A 21,842-nucleotide genomic window follows, 5' to 3' on the forward strand; every position below is an offset into this window, starting at 1 on the left:
TCAAGAGGAATTTTCATTCATTTTTTTTCTGGACTTGTATAGTCAGTTACACGCATTGTAACATATAAATGTTATTTTACAGTCTTATATTCTTAATTTTGCACAATAAGGTTAAGTAAATCTGTTTTCATCTTCCTGTGAAAACCTGTTTCTTCTGGCTCGAAGTTCTTGAACTTGTAATTTTTCCCACGTAATGTCTGGTGGTCTTGTTAAGTGTCATAGCAAAATCTTCCTACAGGGACAGCTGTGCTGGTAATGAAAGTTGACGATACCACGCTTCCATTTGATATGGTCCTGGGTCAGCAGCAGCAGCAGTCTTCTGTCCCTGTATGCCACTTCCCCTCTAGGAGGCTCTGCCAACATTCCCTCAGTGCTACCACTAACAAAGCTGGGACTACTGTATTCTTCAAAAGGTGTCCTGTTATAGTTTTCTCTAGGTCTAAATATGCTAAAACGGGAAAAATCTTCACCCGGGCCTTATTTCTGCCCAGCTCTTGTGAGGGAAATGGGCAGACTTGAAGAAGCCATGTTCTCCTGATATACAAATGTTTATTCAGATCAGAAGACTTACAAGACTCTTTATATCCCCGTTTTGTGCATGCATTTCTTTTGGTTCATATGTTTTTGCTATCCACAATTTACAGACTGGTTGTCTCATACTGTTCATCGTTGAGATTTCATGATGGACTTTTCCAGGTATCTTTATCATGAGAAGTATTGTCATCATGGGAACACAGCATTGTTCCTAATAGCTTAATATGCCTTAATAATTAACCTTCCTGTGTCCTCCCTTTAAAAATATTCTTTTGATTTTTACCTCAACACACCATGGGTGAACTTGGTAGGAACTCAGTTACCAGTTTTCCTAATGACATGGTTACAGTGGATGACACTTAATGGTCCTTCCAATATCTATCTAAGCAAGTTCTATTTTTTCTCTCTCCCAAAACTATACTTTCCTCAACTGGAGTGCGTTCATGTGTAACTTTATCTTAGGCATACAAAGTAAAGGTGTTTACCTGATCTCCTGTTTTATTCCAGAAATTTCAAAAGATCAGGGACTGTTTGTTAACTGTTAGCTGTAGCTAATTGTCTATGCTTCAAAATAACTTGGTGTGCATACTATAGCTAAATGTTTTGTCAAGCCACAGGCAATTTAATATTATTCAGAAATATTTTCAGAACTGATTTGTATGGCAACTACATTGAAGTGTACATAACTCACTAACCATAATTCGGTTAGAGGTATCTTATCTTGACACAATTTGCTGAAGTCTACAGTTACTGTTCTGTTAGACTAAAATCTTTCTTCTAGCAGCAGTCTGTTGCTTATATGTGATAAGAGATGGAGTGCCCAAGGGAAATTACCAGCACAATAAGTAGATTTGGAATGTACTGAGCATGGATTTTCCACCCACACCACTACATAGCTGTTTCCATTAAAGTCCAACTTCTGCATTCAGAAATCCAGAGGTGGCAGACAGAGTAATGTTCTGTTTCTTGTTCCACCTCCCAGCTCCACCACATTTTATTGCACTTCCCCATTAGTCCCATTTGAATCTGAAGTAACAGGGCTACAAGTAAAACGCGTTGCATCTCTTGCAGTATCTTGGAATGTTTCAGCTTTGGAACATCAACGAAGCATTTCATAAACATGGAAAATTAGCCAATCTGTGTCAGATTGAAAGGGTAGTCTGGACCCTGTCATCCTGTGTTTGTGATTACCAAAAGCAGGTAGAGAAGAATGCAGGAAACGTGGTACGCGATAAAGTCCTTCTTATTCTATAGCTTCCCACTGCCAACACTTACCAGTTTGGGGATTCCCCAGCTGGAGTTCACTTTGTCATGATACATCCTTCCCTTCTCAATTAGAAAAATGGGGAGTGAGGAAGGGAGTTGTTCAGAAAAAGAGAAGAGATTTTTGATTCTACAAGTAATCAGGTTGCATGTGTGCTCTGGGGCTGGATCAGGAACCTGGGCTGGGCATTCCACTTGAACCTCAGGTCATAAGCTTCAAGTACTCAAAAATACATATTTCAGTGGCATCGCTTCAGGACAGCAGTTCAAGATTTGTTCTTTTTGGTCAAAATGTGATTTCCCCTTGGAATCTGTTCTACTGCTTACAAACAGCTGTAAATCACTGAGAGCACTGTATGTACTAGCAGAATATTTAAAGAGTAGGTTACAAAGGGAAAAATAGATTCCTCTTTCAGGACTGAGAAAACCTTTGGGTCAGTTATTTTCATTGCCTACTAGGAAAGTGCTAGACTTTCAGATCTAAATCCAGTCTCTCTCCAGGCCCCCGATGGGCACTCCCCGCCCCATCTGAAAAGACTTCACATCTTTGTTCTCTCCATAAAGGTACAGTGGTGTCTGCCTCACTTGCTAGCAGCCTGCTGCCATGGAGCAGAATCGCTTCCTGTGGTGGTGGTGGAGCTGCACGGGGATTCTCTGAACCTCTTGTTTTTTATTATTATATTTTTATTATTACTTTCCACAGTAATAATAATGCATGTAGTTTACTTAACTGAAGTATTATATCCATGCAATTTCTTCAGACAATATTATTAAATTATACAATAAGAAGTCAGAAGCTACAGAAACCTTGTTCTTTCTTGAGCTGAGCTGAATTAGTGTTGGCACAGGAGTCTTTTCAACTAAAGTTCCCCAACTGTAGTTCTACTGTGAAACTACTCCCTTAATGGTGCTGAAGGCCACTTTTCCATTGATTAGTATAGAGTTGAATATTGGGCACTTTATGAAGCTGGTGTTTGTGTTCCCAAAAACAGACATGGTGTTTTAGATGCAGTTTCAGCGTAACAGCATTCTTTACTGCAGTCTGAAACAAGCATATGGTGTATGATTTTAAAGCGTGCTGGTAATTATTCTCCCTTTAATTGTACTATCGTACTGTATGGTACTTTCTTTTCTTGTCTTGCTTCAGAAGACCTGTGGCTCTCACAAAACCAGAAGTACTGGCAGGACTCATCAGTCTCACGTTCAGATGCACTGAACTCTACCTTCATTTCCATCTACCTGCTGATCTAGTAGGCAACTAGCTTCCTGCTGTGCTCCCTGCAGCATTGCTCCATATTTACTCTGGCTAACAATAACATCATTTGCAAATGAATATGTTTCTTTGAAGCTTATTATCAATCTAATACTTTGTTTTACCGAAGGGAGTATAACTTTAGTCAGCTGCATTTGTATTGGCTAAGCATTACCAGTGCCTGAAGTTTCTAAAGCATTCACTGTTCTCTAGCTTGCTCATTCTTCTGTACAGATTGCCTTTATGTTCAGGAGTCAAGTCTCAAGTTACCCTGGAAGGCTTGTCCACTGTTGAGCCCTTGGAGTGCTTGCTGGCTCTGAAACACGGGACATGAACTTGACTCCGAGAATCAGAGAACTCCTTGACTGACTTCTCTGTTAGAGAAGGTAACTGAGGGACTCTGTCTCAGTGGAGGAGTTGTGTGAAGTGAAAAAATATGATTGGGAGATACTGCAGAATAAGTGTATAGATTCACTTTTTTTGAGGCTAGCTTTCATCTTTGGTGCAACCAGATGTGCCTCTGTCTTTGGTGAAAAGTGCACCACAGACTGCAGTAATGGTTACCCTGATATCCACGGATATACAGACCTGAAAACCTTGGGGAAAATAAAACAATTCTCATGTTTTATGGATTACCTGTGAAATATTTTTGAAAAAGCTTTCAACTGTGTGTTCTTAAAGCTGGTTTTGTTAATAGCCATGGACTTGGGAGAATAAATGACATTCAGACTGTCACTGTGGATTTGTGAAACAAGTCCATGTTCCCCAGTACAACAGTTCCACAAGAAGACAGTTCTTAGATCCACGTCTTGAGCTTAGATTGGGACTTTTGTTAAATTCAAGTTATTTTGTCTTGAGGCTATTCTTCTAAGATTTTTTCAACTTTAAGTTGTCAAAGTTCAGCTCAATCTATTAAAGTATTTTGTTTGTTTATTTGTTTTTTGTTCTGTTTTGTTTTCTTTCCGAACTACATGCTTGCCAAAAGGGATTGGCTGCATAGCATGGATGTGGAAAGGCTTTTATCTATTATTTCAGTGATTTCAGTTTGTTAACTTAGGGGTAAGATTCAATGATCAGTTTTATATCTACTGAATCCCAGCTGAGAAAAGTAAAAGCCAGTACAGAGGGTAGGATAGAGTTCTCCTACAGGAATGGCCTTCATAGGTACGCTTACACTTGTTTGAGGTTTGTTTGGAATTAGTTTTAAGTTTGTGTTTATAGAGAGCATTGTTCTTAAGTATATAATCAGTTCAAGTGTTCATTCTGTAAGATCATGTGGTGCTTAGCTGCCTGCCAGGTCAAGCCCCAACACCTGTACTGGTGCATTGGCTTATTACTCGCCAGATGCAGCACTTGGTGTTTCCCCTTGCTGACGTTCATGAGGATTCTGTTGACCCATTTCTCCAGCTTGTCAAGGTCCCCTTTAATGGCAGCACACTCATCCAAGGTGTCAACTACTCCTCCCAGTTTTGTCATCTTGCAAACTTGCTCAGAGTACACTGTCACATCACCCAGGTCATTGGTGAAGATGTTGAGCGATACTGACTTCTGTACACCACTAGTGACTGGCCTCCAGCTGGACCTCGTGTCACTGATCACAACCCTTTGAGCCTGGCAGCTCAGTTGGTTTGCAGTCCACACTACTGTCCATTTATCTAGTCTATATTTCATCATCTTGTCTGAGGATGTTATGAGAGACAGCACTGAAAGTCTTGTTCAAGTCAACATAAACCACACCTACTGCTCTCCTTTCCTCCACCAAGCTGCTCATATCACCTTGTCATAGAGGAGGCAGGATCTCCACTTTGTACACCAGTTCTGACTACTCCCAAACACCTTCTCATTCTTATTATGTTTGGAAATCATTTCTAGGAGGATTTGCAACATCACCTTCCCAGGGACTGAGGTGAGGCTACCTTTCCTGTAGTTTGTTGAATTTTCCTTTTTGCCTTTTTTGACGATAGGAATGACATTTGCTTTTTCCCAGTCCTCAGGAACCTGCTCTGGTCGATGTCATCCTTCAGAGATTAACGAGAGTGGCCTCACAATGACATCAGCCAGGTGCCTCAGAACTTGGGAGTGTATAAGGTGCGTCTCATCAAGTGTCTTCTGGTTCTAGTTTCTCCTAGCATGGCTGCTCTGCTCCTCTCCTAGGGACGCGTTATGCCCTACCATTTCTCCATTGAAACCTAGAATACTGGATCTAAAGTCAAATCCAAAACAAAAGGAAGAATTCATATGTGTAGGATATATCTATATATATTACTGTCTCTGGAGATTTATTTTTTTTTTGGTAAGAAAAAACCAACCACCCCACACCTCTAGTCAAGAGACTAGCAAATTACAGTGTTCTCCTGAATATGGTAAAACAAGTTCTACCTGTGACACCTGAAAAGGTGACACATGAAAATCCTGTTGAGTATAAATGACCTTATTGTCACTTGCCTAAGATTATAGAAATCATGTGGACTCTCATTAGCATGGCAACTTGCTTCTTGCAAGTATTAAGTCCACTTTGTGGATCTAAAGTATACAGGTCCAGCTTTCTCTTCTGCACCATCCGGCATTGCTAGAACAGAAGTCTGTGGCCACGTAGAGGGTCATAGTGGTAGGACCCGGATTCTCTCATAGGTCTAGTTGCTTCAATTTCCTCTGCTTCAGAGGATGATCTATAACTCCAGTTTAATGAGAATAGAATCATTTTTTTTTTAATATTATTTTGTTGAGATTTAAGCATCAAATGCACTGTTACGATTTCATCTGCTCCATCATGTCAAGCTGTATTGAAAAATATGGAAAAATTATATTTTGTTCAGGAGGGATTGTCTTTCCTATGCACCTCATTCCTAAGTGATAAAGGTTATGACAGTCCATGGATTTACAGGCAAATGATAATCTTCAATAGTTCCTTACAGAGCAAGAAAATGTATTGCAATTGAGAGACTTGTTTTCTGTATTGCAGCGTGGGAAATTACGGGGCTGAAATGTTATAGAATCAATATAGTTCACAGCAAAATGTGTCTATTTATACCAAAGCATTTCCCATACAGCAAAGAAGGGGGATAATGCTTTGAAAACAGAAGGCCAGACTAATTAGTAATTTAGGTTATGTTTCAGACATGGCAGAAGGAATGACTGAGTCTAGATTCACATTTTAATGAAGTATGGGACTAAGCCAGAAAGATGAATGGGTGCCATGTCAAGGGAGTGAGAGATGTGGATTTAATGCTGTTCCTTAGCTGAAGTTTCTTACAACACTTCTACCATTTCCATAAAGTGGGTTGATGAGAGGTGTTGTCTCAGTTACATAACTCACCAAGGTGTTTCCCTTCTGTAAAATCATCTCTCTGCAAACAGGCTAGGTGACAATCTTCTACCAGCACTCATGAAACCAAACAAGTTAATAAACAGATTATTCTAATAATAGGGTTTTAATAATAAGACATTGTGAAGACCTAAGGCCTGCTGCAAGATCATAAAAATGTTGGTTGGAAGGCACCTCTGGAGGATATCTTTGATTTGGACTAGCTCAACACTAGATTATGTTCCTCATGGCTTTGTCTGAATCTTGAAAAGGCCCAGTGACAGAGGTTCCTCCACCTCTCTGTTCTAGTGCCCAGCTACTCTCATGTTGATTTTGTTTTCTGATATCCAGCCTGAACCCCCTGAGCTGTAAATCGTGGCAATTGCTTTCTTAGACTAGCTAGCTGAAAGAAGAATTTGGCTCTGTTACTTCTGTAATAATCCTTCAAACAGTTGTAGACTGATGTTATATCACTTCTTAGCTTCCCTTTTAGCAAACTAAGTCTGGCTCCTTCAGCCTGTCCTCTATAGCTTTCTTACGAGTCCTCCACTGAACTCTCTCCAATTTCTCCATGTCCCTCTTGACCAGAGGTATCCAAACCTGAACACAGTATTAGTATTACAGGTGTGGCCTCACCAGCACCAAGTAGAGATTATCAGCAAAGTTCTCTGGATGTGTTGGCCACACTTCTAACGTAACCCAATATGCAGCTTCTTTTACAAGAGCATGCCGTACATTCACATTCAACCCAGAGTGCACCATCCCCCTCAGGACCACCATAACCCAGCCAGTCACTTCCCAGCCTGTACCCATCCAGGGGTCAATCCAGCTGTCCCATGTGTGGAACTTCATAGAGATCATGAGGTCTCTGACCAATCGTTAAGTTTCTCAGGGTCCTTCTGGGTTGAACCGTCAGCCACTTCCCCGAATTTAGTGTTATCTGCAGATCTTCTGAGAATCAATTCTGTGTAGCTGCCATGTTGTTAATGAAGGCACTGAACATGGGTGCCAGTACTGACCCCAGGATGTTCTGCTGTTTACCAGCCAAATGTTGAGTTATTGACCGCTCCCCTTACAGCCTGATGGTCCGGCCAGTTTTCAGTCCCTCTAACAGTCTATGTCCAGTCCATCCTTCTTCAGTTTCCAGAGGGGAAGGCTGGAGGAGGTTGTGTCAACAGCCATACTCTAATCAAGGTATATTACACCCTCAGCTCTGCCCTTGCCCACAGAGCCAGTCATTCTATCATACCAAGCAGGTCATACATGATTTGCTGCACTGGGCTGACTATGGCTGATTGTGCTCCATGACCTTTATATTGATTGAGGTGAAGTTGACTGCTGCAGAGTTCCCTGAGTCATCCTTCTGGCCTTTTTTAAAGATTGATAATGGCCTCACAAACATGCCCACAAGACCAGGAAGACCTTCCAGCAGCTTGTGGGGGAAACCCAATGGGTCTTAATAGACTCAGTTTCTCTAATTAACCTCTAACTTGGTCCTCCATTGCTGGTTGCCCTTTTCCCTTCCCAGCTGTGCTCATACAGGCAGTATGGGAGTAGGCTAATAGGCAGTAGGCCTCTGAAGGCAGCAGAAAAGGCAGCAGGAAAAAAAGCATGGAGTAATTCATCTTTTTCATTGCCGTCTGTTGTCACTAGGAGCCTCCATCAGTAGAGCCCTGTTTTCCTTGAACTTGCTTTTCCAACTAGCGTGCCTACAGATTCTGTCTCGTCCTCAACAGTGCCCCTGGGCAGTCCCAGCTCCAGCTGGGCTTTGTCCTTCCTGATTTTGACACAAAGTACCTAACACTACTTTTATACTCCTGTTTGCTGCCCGTTTTTGGTTTTGACTCTTCTCCACTCCCTCTTGTGTGCTAGTTCACCAAGAAACTCCCCTTGCAGCCATGCAGACCTTCTCCTGAAACGCCCAGGCTTCCTGCATTACAAGATGGTTCGTTACCAGGCTCTCAGTAAGTCTTTCCCTAGAAACTCCCTTGGGCATCCTTCCCCTTCACAGCAGCTCCACGGGGGATCCTGCCTGGCAATGCCTGAACAAGACCCTGTCTGCTTCTCCAAAGCCCAGGGCCCCCACTCTGCTGCTCACCTCCCACCCCTTCCTTTCAACCCCAACCTCCAGCATGTCTTCTCAGACACATCACCTTCAACTGAGAGCCTTCTCCTTTGCAGCTACAACGGGTAAGGAGCTTTTAAAGTAATAAATGGAAGTAATGCACTTTCCAGTTTTGACTGGAATTATGGATATATAGTTTCAAGTTTCACATGAGGGCAAGAAAGCTGTAAACTGCTGTGAGTTCATTATATTTTCAGCTTCTGGAGAATACTTTTTAAATATGCCTGTAGTTGGAATTCACTGAGAGTCTTCAGAGGTAAGAAATTATGACTGTGCTGTGCAGATTCACTCCTTCTTCTGCACACATACTCCTTTATCTTTCCTCAGTGACAGTAGTTTTCAGAGAGGCTTACTACAAAGACCAGTCCCTGTAGTGTAAGAATAATTAAAAGGAATGAGATTTTTAGATGCAAAAGTTTCTACTTCACGTAACTTCTGCTGACTAAAGAAAAATGCAAAAAACAATCCAATACCCTTTACAAATTGTTATCAGAAATGTATATTTCAGTATGCTGTTGCCTGTATCCATTGCCTGCTCTCTTGCTACTTCTCATGAAGGGGATGCAGTTCTTGATGTAAGACACGTGCCTTAGCCAAAATTCTTCCTTGTGCTTCTATTTCTGCCTATTTAAAGTGATGTCTGTCAAGTCATAGTGATTTACCTAAGATAATACAATAGTTTTATCTACTTTTGATAATTTAAACTGCATAGAAGATGGTCTTTCTAACTATTGCCCACTTTTATTGGGCATCTGAACAGGACTCATGAATGAACGTGGACAAATTGCTTCAATTGCAGAAACAATTGTGTGCCAGTAGGAAGACATGAAAAAGATGTCTAATTACAATGCAGTTTAGAAGTGATTAATAAAAATATCAATAAAAATGAAATGAAATTCACCTGGACTTTGACAAGTTAGAGGAAAAATGCAATTGGACAATGGAGATCCAACAGATCATCCTATGAAGGTCTTGGGTTGGTCTGTATCATACAACAAATAGTTTGAGTTCTGGACTGGGATCAAGGCTAATTTGATTAGAGCTATATTTAAAAGTAGGGAACAAAGCTGGGAAAGGCTCATTTAATGACAATACAAATTCAAGACAAAAAAAAACAAACACTAAATTGTCAAAGATCTACAATTCAGAAAATACACTAAGTGACTGCAAAAAAATGTTATGGATTTGGTATAGTTCTTTGCATTATTTACAGAGAATCTGTAATACCTATTTTAACTTGGTAAAAATTACCAGATCTTTTTATCTTTTGATCTCTTTTATGTTAGCTAGCAAGGTCTTAAATTGTGTTCATAAACATTTACACACTGTATTCACTATGTTTGCTTAGTTATAACTCCTATATAATTCAAAGCTAGTGGAAGCGACATGTTCCATGAATTGCTGCTTTTCAGCGAGGAAGAAAACTGATGCTTAATTGTATATGAGAGTGATCTTTCACCTGTGGAATTAAGTTAAGTTAATGTTTGATTAACATCTGATGTTTACTCAAATTTTGAAATGTACAATGACTACCTAAATACATTTCTGTGAAGCATGTAAAATTATTTTATTTTTTTTTAGAATATATATTTCAGATTTTTTTGTTGATTGTTTATACATTATAAAACGAAGTATCTGATTTTTCTGTTCAGAGGTGGATTGTGTAATTTGTTGTAATTGGGCTGAAGTTAGTGGAGCTCAGCCTGAGGATCTATTTCATTCCTGATGAACAAGTTTTGTCAATAGAAACCTCCCCCTTTTGTGTTAAAATGTTCAGTATAATATTTTATACCCATTGATTTGAGGCTCAGCTACCTTTTTTCAAACACTGCTTGCTTCAAAAGTACTGATCTCATTTTAATCGCCAGGAGACTTTTAGACTGTATCTATAGGCATATCCTGATTTATTGTGCTTTGAAGCAACCGCAGAAGCACCGTGACCAGTGTCGTGGTCTTTATGTTTGAGTACACCAAGTCACGTGGATGAATAAACATCCTGGTCTGTGGAAGTTAAGGAAGAATGAGAATTGATCATGAAAGTAAATGAAATCCTCATCTTTTGCAATGTTCTTTCCCTCTCTTTCAGCAGAAGCACTCAAAATTCAAATTCTGTTTCCCTACACTGTGCATGTTTGAAGTGTATCTGCAAGTCACTGATCTTTCAATGCATCTGGCTCTGTCACAGATTCATATGGTAAAAATTCCATAGTTTTGAAAGTGTACCTAAACCATGCTGACTTCTCTCCTCTTTTTATTATATCTATATCTTATTGACAGTGCTCGGAAAGGACGAGACACTAGACTTACTTGCTGTATGCAGAGAAGTTCCCCTGGAGCCTGCAGATGGTCTCACTGTGGGTGCAAGGCAGAGCTCTCCCTGCACATGCTGTACAGCTTGTGAATTTATGTCATGGACATACCTGGTCTATGTTTGAGAGGTTTGCATCCCCACTGTAGCCATGACTTCCCTTCAAGATGTTTTACTTTCTCATAGACAGGATGCTAGTTTAATCAAAAAAGTCAAACAAAACTGAATTCTCTACTGACTGCCATTCAATACGGTATTATTATTATTCAATGATAACAAAACTTAATTAGTTTAATGCTATTTTGGGCATTCAATCAGAGCTGAAGTATCTTAGGATTTGGTATTCCATAACCTTGAGAACATATCAAACTGGAGAAGATCTGTTCCTGTCCATGCACAGTCTTCCTCTAAATGAATAGATGTACAGCTGGGGACAGAGTGCTCCTGTTCCTGGCAAAGTACACTGGTGCAGTTAAACAAAAATACTACAAATAACTGCAGGCAAATATCAATCACTTCAGCAGGTGGTGAAGAGAAATGTAAAAAATAAAAAGCGTTTCTATGGCTGCAGGGCAGACATTCTTTCCTTCCTCGGCAAGGCTTATCTACTCTTGCCTCTCCCAGCAAATGCTATGACTGTGTCACATCCTGTTAAAGCATGAAAAGCAAACAGAGCTTTTGCCTTTTCTTTGCCTAATAGTGCAGTTAATAACCTTTAGTTTAATCCCACAATCAAAAGTAATCCAAAATTCATCAAAATCTCACTTGTTCACCCCTTTTCCTCCCCCCAGTGATACCTGGCCACTAATATGCAAAACAATAAATAACGGAGCTCTTGTAATTCATGTCTCACAAGGTTTTGAATCTGGAGGAGAAGAACGTGTTTGGTGGTAAATAAGGATGGGCTCATTTATGGGAGAACTGGAGGAATAGCATGTATCACTCTTTTAATGAAACATCGATGAAAAAATATTCAGTTTAAATCAGGTGTGAAATAGGTTTGTTCTGCATTCCACCACTGTTTCTCCCGCTGCTGAGCTCAGGAAAGCAGGGTGTGTAGGCAGTTCTGTGTTTGTACATGACTTAAAATGCCTGTGCCGTCAGTAAATAACGCAGGACAAGGTGATGAGAGAAGTTGTCTCTTTCGCTGTGCTTTCACTTATTTTTGTGAAGACAACACCAATAGTGTCAGCCTGATCCAAGTCAAATAGCTTCAGCTGAATTTCAAAAGGTACCAAAAATGTGTGAGGCCAGTGGGAACTTGCCCATAGGATGAGGCATTCTGGGAGTATAAAGAAAAATCACATATGGCATAGGATATTAGGGTAGAAGATCTGTGATTAGCATAACGTAGTCTTTTTCAGATATGTATTTTCACGTGGAGAAGAACTAGTATACTTTTTGCTTGCCAAATGCCAAATATAAAAGCAATCCATTATGATTCATCCTAAAAATTATTTTAACATTAGGCTGATATTATTCATTGAATGGCACTTCCTAGCTATGTAAGTACTTAAAAAGAAAGCAAGCAGATGCAGTTCAATCTTCACCAGACTGAGTTGCACTCTGGTCCTGCTCTTCAACCAAGGGAACTTAAAAGATAGTTTAATTCCTGCAGATATTCTGCCCTTGGCTTCTCAGGCAGTTGGAGACAAACATAAATAGAAGCCATTTCACCAGGGCACATACAACAGGATTTTTTTGTTGTTGTTGTTGTTTTTAATATTCACAACTAAAAGATAGAAGTCCTTTAGAAATACCACTATGACTTTTGATTTCAAAACCATTTTTGGAACAGAACAATTTTCCTGTTGATATGTAGCTTCAAGACTGACACAATCAGCACATTTTATAGGAAAATTTCAAGCAACTGGAAAAAAAAATCTCTATTATCATACTGCATCTAAGTTAATTAATCATTCAACAATCAGGGATAACTATAATTAGCTATACCTGCCACCTTTCTTCGTTTTTTGATGTAAGTGTTGCAACACTCTTTTTAGCTTCCCAGTCATGTTTTGTCTCTCGGAGGACACTAACTTATCCAATGAAGAGGAGTGATTGTCTTCAAGTGAATTTATATTGTCTGCAATAACACTTTGTTAGCACTCAATTTTATTCAGAAGTTATAAAGCACAAAGCATTACAAATGAGGCATTGGACTTCCAGGAGTGTTGGAAAGGAAAGGATAATTCTGAAGCTAGAGCAGGCAAAAACTGCTTTGGAGAACTGGATTTTACGTGTCTGACATGCAGTGTTTGAGTGATGCTAGGCCACTTGATTCAAAATGGCAGAACAGAGCAGGAACTCAGGAGACGCGTTGTGCAATAGATTTGGCTGTTTTGCTCAGGGCTTGTGATTCTGTGTCCCCTTAGCAGCACTCCCAGGAATAGACAGCTTTTGTTGCATAGATACAACCAGAAGATACAAAAAACAAGACTGAAAAGCCAAGCCAAGCTTTTCAAAATTAGTTTATGCTTTTGACGATTTTTACTTTAATGTCTGTTAATGTGGCAAAATTAGCAGTTCTGCCAGCTTCTTCCTGCCTACATCCTGAGCAGACTTTACGACTTTTCCATTACCTCTCTGCAGATTTACCTCTGAGATTTTCCGAGCCCTACATTGATCTATACTTATTGTAGCTCATGTATGAATAGCTGGTCAAACCTGTTAACAGCATCTGCTGAAAACCTGTAATAAGAGGCAAAAATGTGTTCCACAAAAGAAACCCAAGACATTATTGATTTTAATAGAAAGAACATGACACAGCATAAAGAAAGAAAAATGCTTTAAAATACAATGCTCTGGAGCAAGTGTTACCAGAATTTCAGTCATGGAAAGACAAACTGGGCATCAGGCTACGAAAGCAGAATACCCAAACTACCTGCAAAGAGCACCTTCCAGTCAGAGGGCCCAACATGGTGTCCCTGGGGTAGACAAAACTGCGCTAGGGACAGTTCCTGCACTGCTGGAGAGATGATGGCAAGAGGCTGGCTGCAGACTGGTACACACACAGCTCCTCTCTGTTCATCTCCCTGCCCTCACTGGCAGTGCTGTGGTCGCTGAGCTTCTGGCCCTGGCGGGGAGGAGAAGCTTCCTGGTCCCGTCCCTCAGCTCCCCAAGGCTGCGGGGCTATGGGATGATGTAGTCATTCTCCTCTCAGACAGAAGCAGAGCATCGCTTTGCAACTGGTGACATGCCTCCTCTAGGATGTTTGTTTTTTCAGTGTGATATGAAGAGAGACTAGACCTAGGTGGGGCATGAAGAGTTTGAGAGGGACACAATGCTCTGGTGAGGTGACATTCCCAGCTCGGTGCTCGCAGGCACTGACTGTAGTCCCAGCACAGCTGGAGGAGCCAGCAGTTTAACTGCTACAGTGAACAAAACCATCTTGTTCTGTAAAGTACTGGCAAAATTTAACAGTTCATCATTTCCTTTTTAAAAGTTCAAGATCAAAAAATTCCCCAGGGTTCCTCTACCTGTCATGAAGAGGGATACACAAATACATCTGAAACCAGTTCCTGACTCTTGGGTGTAAGTACATAGCAAAGCTTTGTAGATTGTAAGTTGCCCTAGGTTTGGTACTTAAAGGTCTGTAAAGTATTCAAAGTAAAACCTGAGCAGGGATTGTTATGGTCTTGTCTTTTAGGTGCTGCTAAGTGCTCACTGTGTTAAATTCCCTGCTTTAAAATAACCTGTCAGCCTTTAGCACGTAAAGGATTTAACAAACATCTACTGGCAACCCCAGATCCATTACCTTTTCTAATTTCTTCCACATGCATAAAATATGATAATAGTACTACTTCAACTTAGAAGGATGTTATAAAGTTAAATTTATTAATGTTTGAAGTAGTTAAGATGGTACAATGAGAGTATCACAGAAAAGCCATCATGGAAATTAATTAACCTGTCTTCAAGGCAGGGTTTGAAGAATGTACGGTAAATATGACATGAAAGGTTCCACTTTACATGATGAAAATGAAGACAAACACTGAAGAACTATACATTAATTAAACACCATCCTTTGCATTGAATGAGGCAGGAGTCTTGCAGAAAAAATACTCTGTGAAAGTGATTTAAAGATGGAATCATATTACACGCTACATACAATACTAAAGGGGAGCTTTTATTTTTGGAGCTTTAGTGTTTTCAATATATTTCCGTAAGTTTTGTTTAAAATCTATTTTCATCGCATGACTCCCAGGCTGAATACTAGTCAGGTTGTGAGCCAGCTCTCACGGGATATTACAGTGGTGGGAGAGTAGTTATTTTTCCATGGGATGTAGTATGCTTAAGGGCTTCACAACCACTTGGAAGCCAGCACAAGCCAGCTCACGCTCCCCAGGACATATTCTCCTGTGGTCCTGTCTGTCCTTCTCCACCCAGTCCCCAGCTCCTGCCCAAATATCCCAGCAGACACCTTCATATCCCTGTTTCCAGCTTCTGGCTACACTCCTCCATCTTTTCCTGTGCCTTTGTATCCCCCTTATCCATGCCCTGTTTCCCAGTTCCAGACCCTCTAGTTCCTTTCTCTCAAGCCCATGTAATTCATGCTGAGACCAGATGTTTCTTCCTGTGTGTTTGTCAGACACCAGTAGGGTGGAGACAAACTGAGATTACTGGAGAGTCTTCTTTCTTCTGATGGCATTGCCAAAGAAGCCCCTGGAAAGTAGGAGGCATTACTACAATAAGACATGTAAGAACTTTGTTTTGTAACATGAACGCAACAGTACAATGTCATCCCTAGATGGGTAGAATCACTGTAAGGGAAACCCCTGGATAAAAGTCTAGCCTGAGAAACAGCTGGTGTGAAAATGTCAATTGAAATTGTCTAAATTTGGCAGAGTTATGAACAACAAAAATAAAGTCTGAAACCGATAAGGGAACATTAGGAATAGTCAGTACTCTATGCACCAACAAAAACTAAATCTGCCTCGCTAAACATTCTATCGAGGTGTGCAAACCCAAACATGAAGGCAGTATTTGAATGTACAGATGAAAGGCAAATTGTTGACCAGCAAGCCTCCCAACAGTGTAATTTGCAATTAGTAAGAAACTTCAATTTACTTGGGAGACGCAGAAGGAAAACCAAAGCAAATGAAGGGAAGGGAGGGGAAGGGAAGAGAAGGGAAGGGAAGGGAAGGGAAGGGAAGGGAAGGGAAGGGAAGGGAAGGGAAGGGAAGGGAAGGGAAGGGAAGGGAAGGGAAGGGAAGGGAAGGGAAGGGAAGGGAAAACTCTTTCTTCTTCCACCACCTTGTATTGATTTTGGTCTGAATATTCAGCTAATGAGAGAATGTAATGGGGACGACATTGCCAGGCAAAAAGAACAGAACAGAAAGACCAGGAATGGAAATTAGGAGGATTGAATAGGTCTTAAACATCAGTTTTGGTGAACTGGGATGGAAGGTGAGGCGGTCGTTGGCTGTAGCATCAGTTCTACCGAGGCTTTGGGGTGGTGGAGTGGGAGCAAGTGGAGCTACATGCCCAAGGCTCTGCACATCACCACATGCTGACAGGCATCCATCCCCACATCACCCAGAACCTGCCAAAACGAGATGGCTGGGCCAAAACGCACGTGTAAGCCGTGTGCTATAAGTTTGTTTTGTTTTGTGCTTTGACCATTAGCGTGTAAATATTTAAGGGAAAGCAAAGGGCGTTTCTCCCCTTCCCCTTCTCCTCCAGACCCGACCCCAAACCGGCGCTCGGCAGCCCCGAACAAAGGGACGGCGGCGGCCGCCCCCCCCCCCCCCCTCCGGGGCAGAAGGACCCCCCCGTAGCCCCCCACAGCCCGGCCGCAGCCGCGGGGGCCGGGCCCGGTGCCGGCGGGGCGGGGCGGGGCGGGGTGGTGGCAGCACCTGGCGGGCCGGGAGCCGAGCGGGGCAGCCGGCAGCCGCGGCCCCGCTCCTCCCCGCTCGGCGTCAGGTGCCGCGGGGCGGACAGTGCGCCTGTGCGGCGGCGGCGGCCGCCGAGGAGCGGAGCGGGGCCGGTGGGGAACCGGCGGTGGCGAGAGCGAGAAGATGGCGGAGCCGGGGGCCGCGCGCGGCTCCCCGAGGGCGGCAGGTGGGCGCCAGCGCGGCCGGGACGGGACGGGACGGGACGAGGTGAGGTGGGACGGGACGGGACGGCGGTGCCCCAGCCTCCACCGGCAGCCGTCCCGTCCCCGTCCCGCCTCGCCCTCGGGCGAGGGTCGCTGCCCGCCCGGCAGGTGCCTGCCGGCGCGGCGCTGAGGGGCGGCCCCGGCCGCCATCTCGGGGAGGCGAAGCCCCCGTGGCGGTGGCGGCGGCGCCCGGTGCGAGAGGCGGCCGGCAGGGAGGCGTTGTGCCCGCACGGGTCGGGCTCGGGGCTGCAGCGAATTCCCCGACCGGCGGCGGTGCCGGCAGGCAGGCAGGGAGGCAGAGCGGGTTTGCCCCGCAGCGGAGCGGGGCTGGTTGGTGAGCCTCGGTCTGCGCGGTGCCTGGGCCTGCCTGCGCGGGTTGGCCGAGCTGGGAGGGAAACTGGTTAAGCTGGTATGGAGCCCGAGCCTTCCTGGAGGCCCAGGTGAGGTGCCTCCTCACCGCTCCTCGCGCAAGTCGGGGTGAGGAGGGGGACATGGCGTGGGGCCAGAGATCCCTGGCAGCAGGAGGTGGTGGTGGTGGGGCCACCGGCTGCAGCCTTCGTGCTTTGCCTCCCTGGACGGGCTCGTGGCCACCATGGCTTGCGCTTCGCCTGACCTGTCCCCAATCTGACCCGTGAGGTGAGTGGGGATTAAGGAATTGGCTTCTCGTTGTACTTTTACCTTAATCGCCTGATACGGGGCCATTGCTTTGTGGCGAGCAATTCGTCTGTAGCACGGGCATTAAAAGAACTAATTTGCTTTTTGTCCTAGGCTACTGTAACTTCTGAAAGTAGCTTTACAGTTGCTTCGGGGGATATGTATTATTCTCCCAAACTTAGGGAGTGGGAAGGTGAATCCAAGCCTTTGGATTCACCCTGAGGTCACACTGTGTCAGCAGCCAGGGACGGAGCCAGGAGCACCTCCATTTTTTCTGCCCCTCGCCCTCCTCCTGTGCTTGGCAGCCACAGCTCCTGCTGTAATCTGTTGCAGCTGAGTAGTCGTGCACTTGTAGCTCTCGGGTCTCTGGTTCCCCATGTCTCACGTGTAAGAGAAACAACTAATGCTGAAAATTCATATTTCTGATTTCTTCCCCCGCTCTGAAACCTAAGAAAGTCTGCCCAGTATTCACGTGCGCTGTTAGCGGAGTTTTTTCTTCTGGTGTTTTCCTATTTTGTACCATCTAACTTCAGAGATGAATGTTGCAAAAGAGCTTCGCTCATTATGGAGACCGTTTTTCACGAGACTGAGAATCAATAGAAAATGCAGCACGCGGTGTAATTAAAGATGGTATCAAATGGGGCACGTGCTGTAGGACAGGCACGGGCAGATGTCATCGTGAGTGGCCAGGCGTTGGCATTTGAGCACCAGTGCCTGAGCACCGCAGTGTGGAGTGCTCTCAGCCAAATGTGTTGTTTTGTTTGAGTAAGCTAGTAGAAGATAACACACAGTGTGCTGGGAGAAGGTTGTGGATGTGTGCATGGTATGTTTTACAGACAGCAGTGTGGATGGGGTTTGTATCTGTTGCAGCAGAAAACAAGACATTTTTCTGGAACCCAATTTAACCAATTCTGTGTCAATGGGAACAGCTACTAACACAAATCGCTGGGAGGGAGCACAGAGCTCGTCCTCTCTTAATTGACACGTTTGTGTGTACGTCAGCTCCTGGAGTCCTCCTCCAGTTCACAGGGACAGGGAGGGTCCTACCTCTGTATCCCAAAATAAAATGCTGCTCCCAGCGGGGTGCTGCCCTGTGACAGGTGGCGGCAGCCTGCGACCCCCTTCCCAAACTGGGAGGTTCTCTGGCAGCATCCAAGTTTTGCTCCCTAGGGCCCTCCAGTGCTGAGGATGCTGCTGGGATGGCAGTGAAAGTGAGGCGCCAGATTTAGCCGTCCATCACTTCAGGCTCTGCCAAGATCGAGCTGAACAAACAAGCCTGCAGTACGGGAGGCTGTTTGCATCTCTTCGCTGCTAGGGAAGAGATCTGTTCAGTGGTATATAATGCTGCAAAAAGGAGCAAAATTCTGGGGCTCAAGCAATTAATAGTTGTGGAGTTCAACTGTTTCCCTTTGCTGAAAATCTAAGCCCATGCAGCAAACAGAGATGCAACATCTTCTCAGGCTGCAGCAGGAATCTTTTTGTAAGGGAAAGCGCTGGGTGACCAAAATGTAGGCGTTATTGCTGCTACCATCTGTAGTAATGGTAGTGACTAAATAGCATTTGAAGGACAAGCTGCTCAGTATTGGATCACTCATCTTCCCTTTTGCTACCTAGTTAAATTTGCTTAATGTATGTTCTGAGAGGTTGAAATACTGAACACTTTGGATTTCAGACCAAATGCATTCTCTTCTTATTATTGAAAAGTATTCTCTTCTTATTATTGAAAAATTTGGTCGGCTCTAAGAGGGTTTAAGAAAAAATTGCATGTTAAATCAACTTAGGCTGCATATCATAAAAAAAAAAAAACATTTCGGTGAAAGGAGTACATGCATGTATTTCTTTCAAAATACTGGTTTTTTTTTTTCCTTCTTGTTAGCAGTGCTTTTCCAACTGATTTCTCTAAGTCATTAGTATATTCTTGTTGCATTACATTGTTTTTTTTCACGTGGATGTTTAAGGTTGTTTACCCCCAGGTTTAATTGATGTGCTGCTCTTCATGGGATGTTACCATTTGCAAGTATTGATTTTAGTTCAAAGGAATTGAATACTCTGCATGCTTTCAAGGTATTGTTTAATTTTTTAAATAGCATCTTTCCGGCTTTGCCTCTCTTCCAAAAAAAAAATAAAAATAAAAAAAGAGGTCAGAGCCTTTTCCAACAAAGTTTTGTTAAATTGTAAGAGAAAAACAACTTACCTTGGAATTACAAGACTGGAGAAGTAAAAGGAAGGTGTATTGATGTCTTGAAATGTGCATGGTAGGAAGGTGAAACACCCAAAAATTTCAGAATGCTTGCAAGATGCTCTTGTGTAGTGCCACATACCTCCCTGTGCTTTGGTGGCTGGCGTATCCATTGCAGTGGAAATGCATCAGGGATGTTTTTTTTGTATGAAGTAGTCATTTCTAGGTATGCTAATTGAGGGAGCGTATACATATTTCATGCAAATGAAACTATATATCCTGCGTGTTGGTATTGTATGAAGATTTATGAAGTAAAGCTTTTTTGCCTCTCATGAATAAATAAAATACAATTATAACTTTCTTAGTTATTGGTCTTCTAATATGTGTGGAGAAAAACCCGCAGGGGAAATGCTTTTACTATCTTACTCTTATCTGTCATTCATTGCCTCATGCATTTTAAGGCTACAGAAAAGTAAGAGCAAGTCTTTTAATTCTGGATGGTTCTTATAGGGTTCAGACAATAATAAAAAAAAAAAAAGTATTGTTTGCATGGGACTTCTATAAATAAATGGATTTTACAACATGGGGAAAGGAATACAGCTGATCAGGAAACTAACGCAAATTGTTGGAATGCGAACTGCATTGAGTAGTGACCTACTCAAGTCATCTCCTCCCTGTTTACCATCTTCCTCCTTTAGCTGGCTCTCACAGTTGTTCTCAGCCTGGTAACTTCAGGTTTTGTGAGGTTTGTGCATCTTCTAGGTCTTGTGAAAGGTCCCGGTATTAAACAATTCATCTCTGTGTCCTGTGGTACTGTGACTTGGGTCAGTAAGTCTGTTAAATACAGTTGTTTGTGTTGCACACCCAAGCTTAATTTTCCTGTGAATCTCTCGTACTGGCTGAGAGAAAAATACGAGTAGCACTTCTAAATAATGCTGTAACTAGTTACAGTTATTGCAGTCATAGAAAACAAAGTTCTTGCAGTACGGCAGCAGATTATTTCTTTAAACCTACACAGTTGATGAGGTGTAGGTAATTTCTGAGTTGCTTTGCTGTAATTGACTTGTTTGGTATTTCTGTCACAACTTGTTATATTACCCCTGTATTTCCTGTGATTGAAAGTAGTGCGTGTAAGAGTATGTTGTGTGTTATTTTTCCTACTGGTGTTCAGACAGCTTAGCAGGTGACAGTGCTACGTAAGTCATTTAGTGGTCTGCTTATCAAATTGATGGAAAAGGTGACATGGAATCTGGACTAATCAAAGATTTATTTTACCACACAATGTTACCCTGGACTGACTTTAGATAGCGAAAGGTCTTTGTAACAATCTCCTGTGCTTTATTTCCTTAATGATAAACAATGCTGATGTGCGGGGGTGTAAAGACGGCGGGGTAAGTGGTTTTCACACAGTGGAAATCCATCTTACCATTAAGCTGTAAGAAGAAAGGAAAGAAAAGCAAGGTTGCTGTTTTATTATTTTAAATACTGTAACACACCTGACAGGCTTTGTGCCTGTCATTCAAATAATCCACAATTTTTGTCTTTGTGTTGTGAAACTGTCAAGATCCTAAAACCCGAGCACCCAGCGCTCTGTCTGCCGGTCGGAGGGAGTGTTGTAAGGATCCGAGCAAAGCACTTCTTGTCCCTGTTAAATGGTAATCAAAATGTTTCAGATAGACTTGCTTTTGAGTCGTATTTTGTGTTCTGTGCATGTATGTGCATAACGCATACACATTTCTGGCTTTCTGCAGGTGTAGTGAAGTAATATATTAGAATGCCTGGTGGTCACATCTTAGTTTTCCTCTGTTTTCTTCCTCTAACTCTTAAATGAATGATCCACTTTTCCTGAACTATGTAATATTTATCTCCTCTGTGATACAAAATCTTGTAAAGTAAGTGCTTGGTTTCATTTACTGTATTGTTTGCACATGTCACGCGTGCTTACTGAACGCCACATCAACCTGTGTGGAAGTGTTTGGACTAAATGCTGGGACGTCGGTTTCTGGTTTGCCCCCGAGCACCTGGAGGCTTCCTTGTGAGTATGTGTTGGCTCTTCCCTGCCCAACAGGACGCTGATCCGCCTTGCGGAGTTACGGTGCTGCAGTCAAACGTTGGCTTCGTGGTGA

At 42.7% G+C, this 21,842-nt stretch overlaps 1 protein-coding gene across 2 annotated transcripts in view; it reads left to right on the forward strand.

The window, feature by feature from the left end:
* Positions 1-16,712: 16,712 nt before the first annotated feature.
* MAP7D2 (MAP7 domain containing 2) overlaps positions 16,713-21,842 on the forward strand; it is a 78,119-nt gene continuing 72,989 nt past the window's right edge. The window contains exon 1 of one of the 2 annotated variants that reach the window (XM_050712496.1): positions 16,713-16,846. In XM_050712496.1, the coding sequence (XP_050568453.1) occupies positions 16,804-16,846 (43 nt within the window). In that variant the 5' untranslated portion in view covers positions 16,713-16,803. The remainder of the gene's footprint in view (positions 16,847-21,842) is intronic. The other variant, XM_050712486.1, reaches the window with a different exon arrangement.

The sequence above is a fragment of the Cygnus atratus genome, chromosome 1 (assembly GCF_013377495.2).
Source record: "Cygnus atratus isolate AKBS03 ecotype Queensland, Australia chromosome 1, CAtr_DNAZoo_HiC_assembly, whole genome shotgun sequence".
Classification (NCBI taxonomy): Eukaryota; Metazoa; Chordata; class Aves; order Anseriformes; family Anatidae; genus Cygnus; species Cygnus atratus.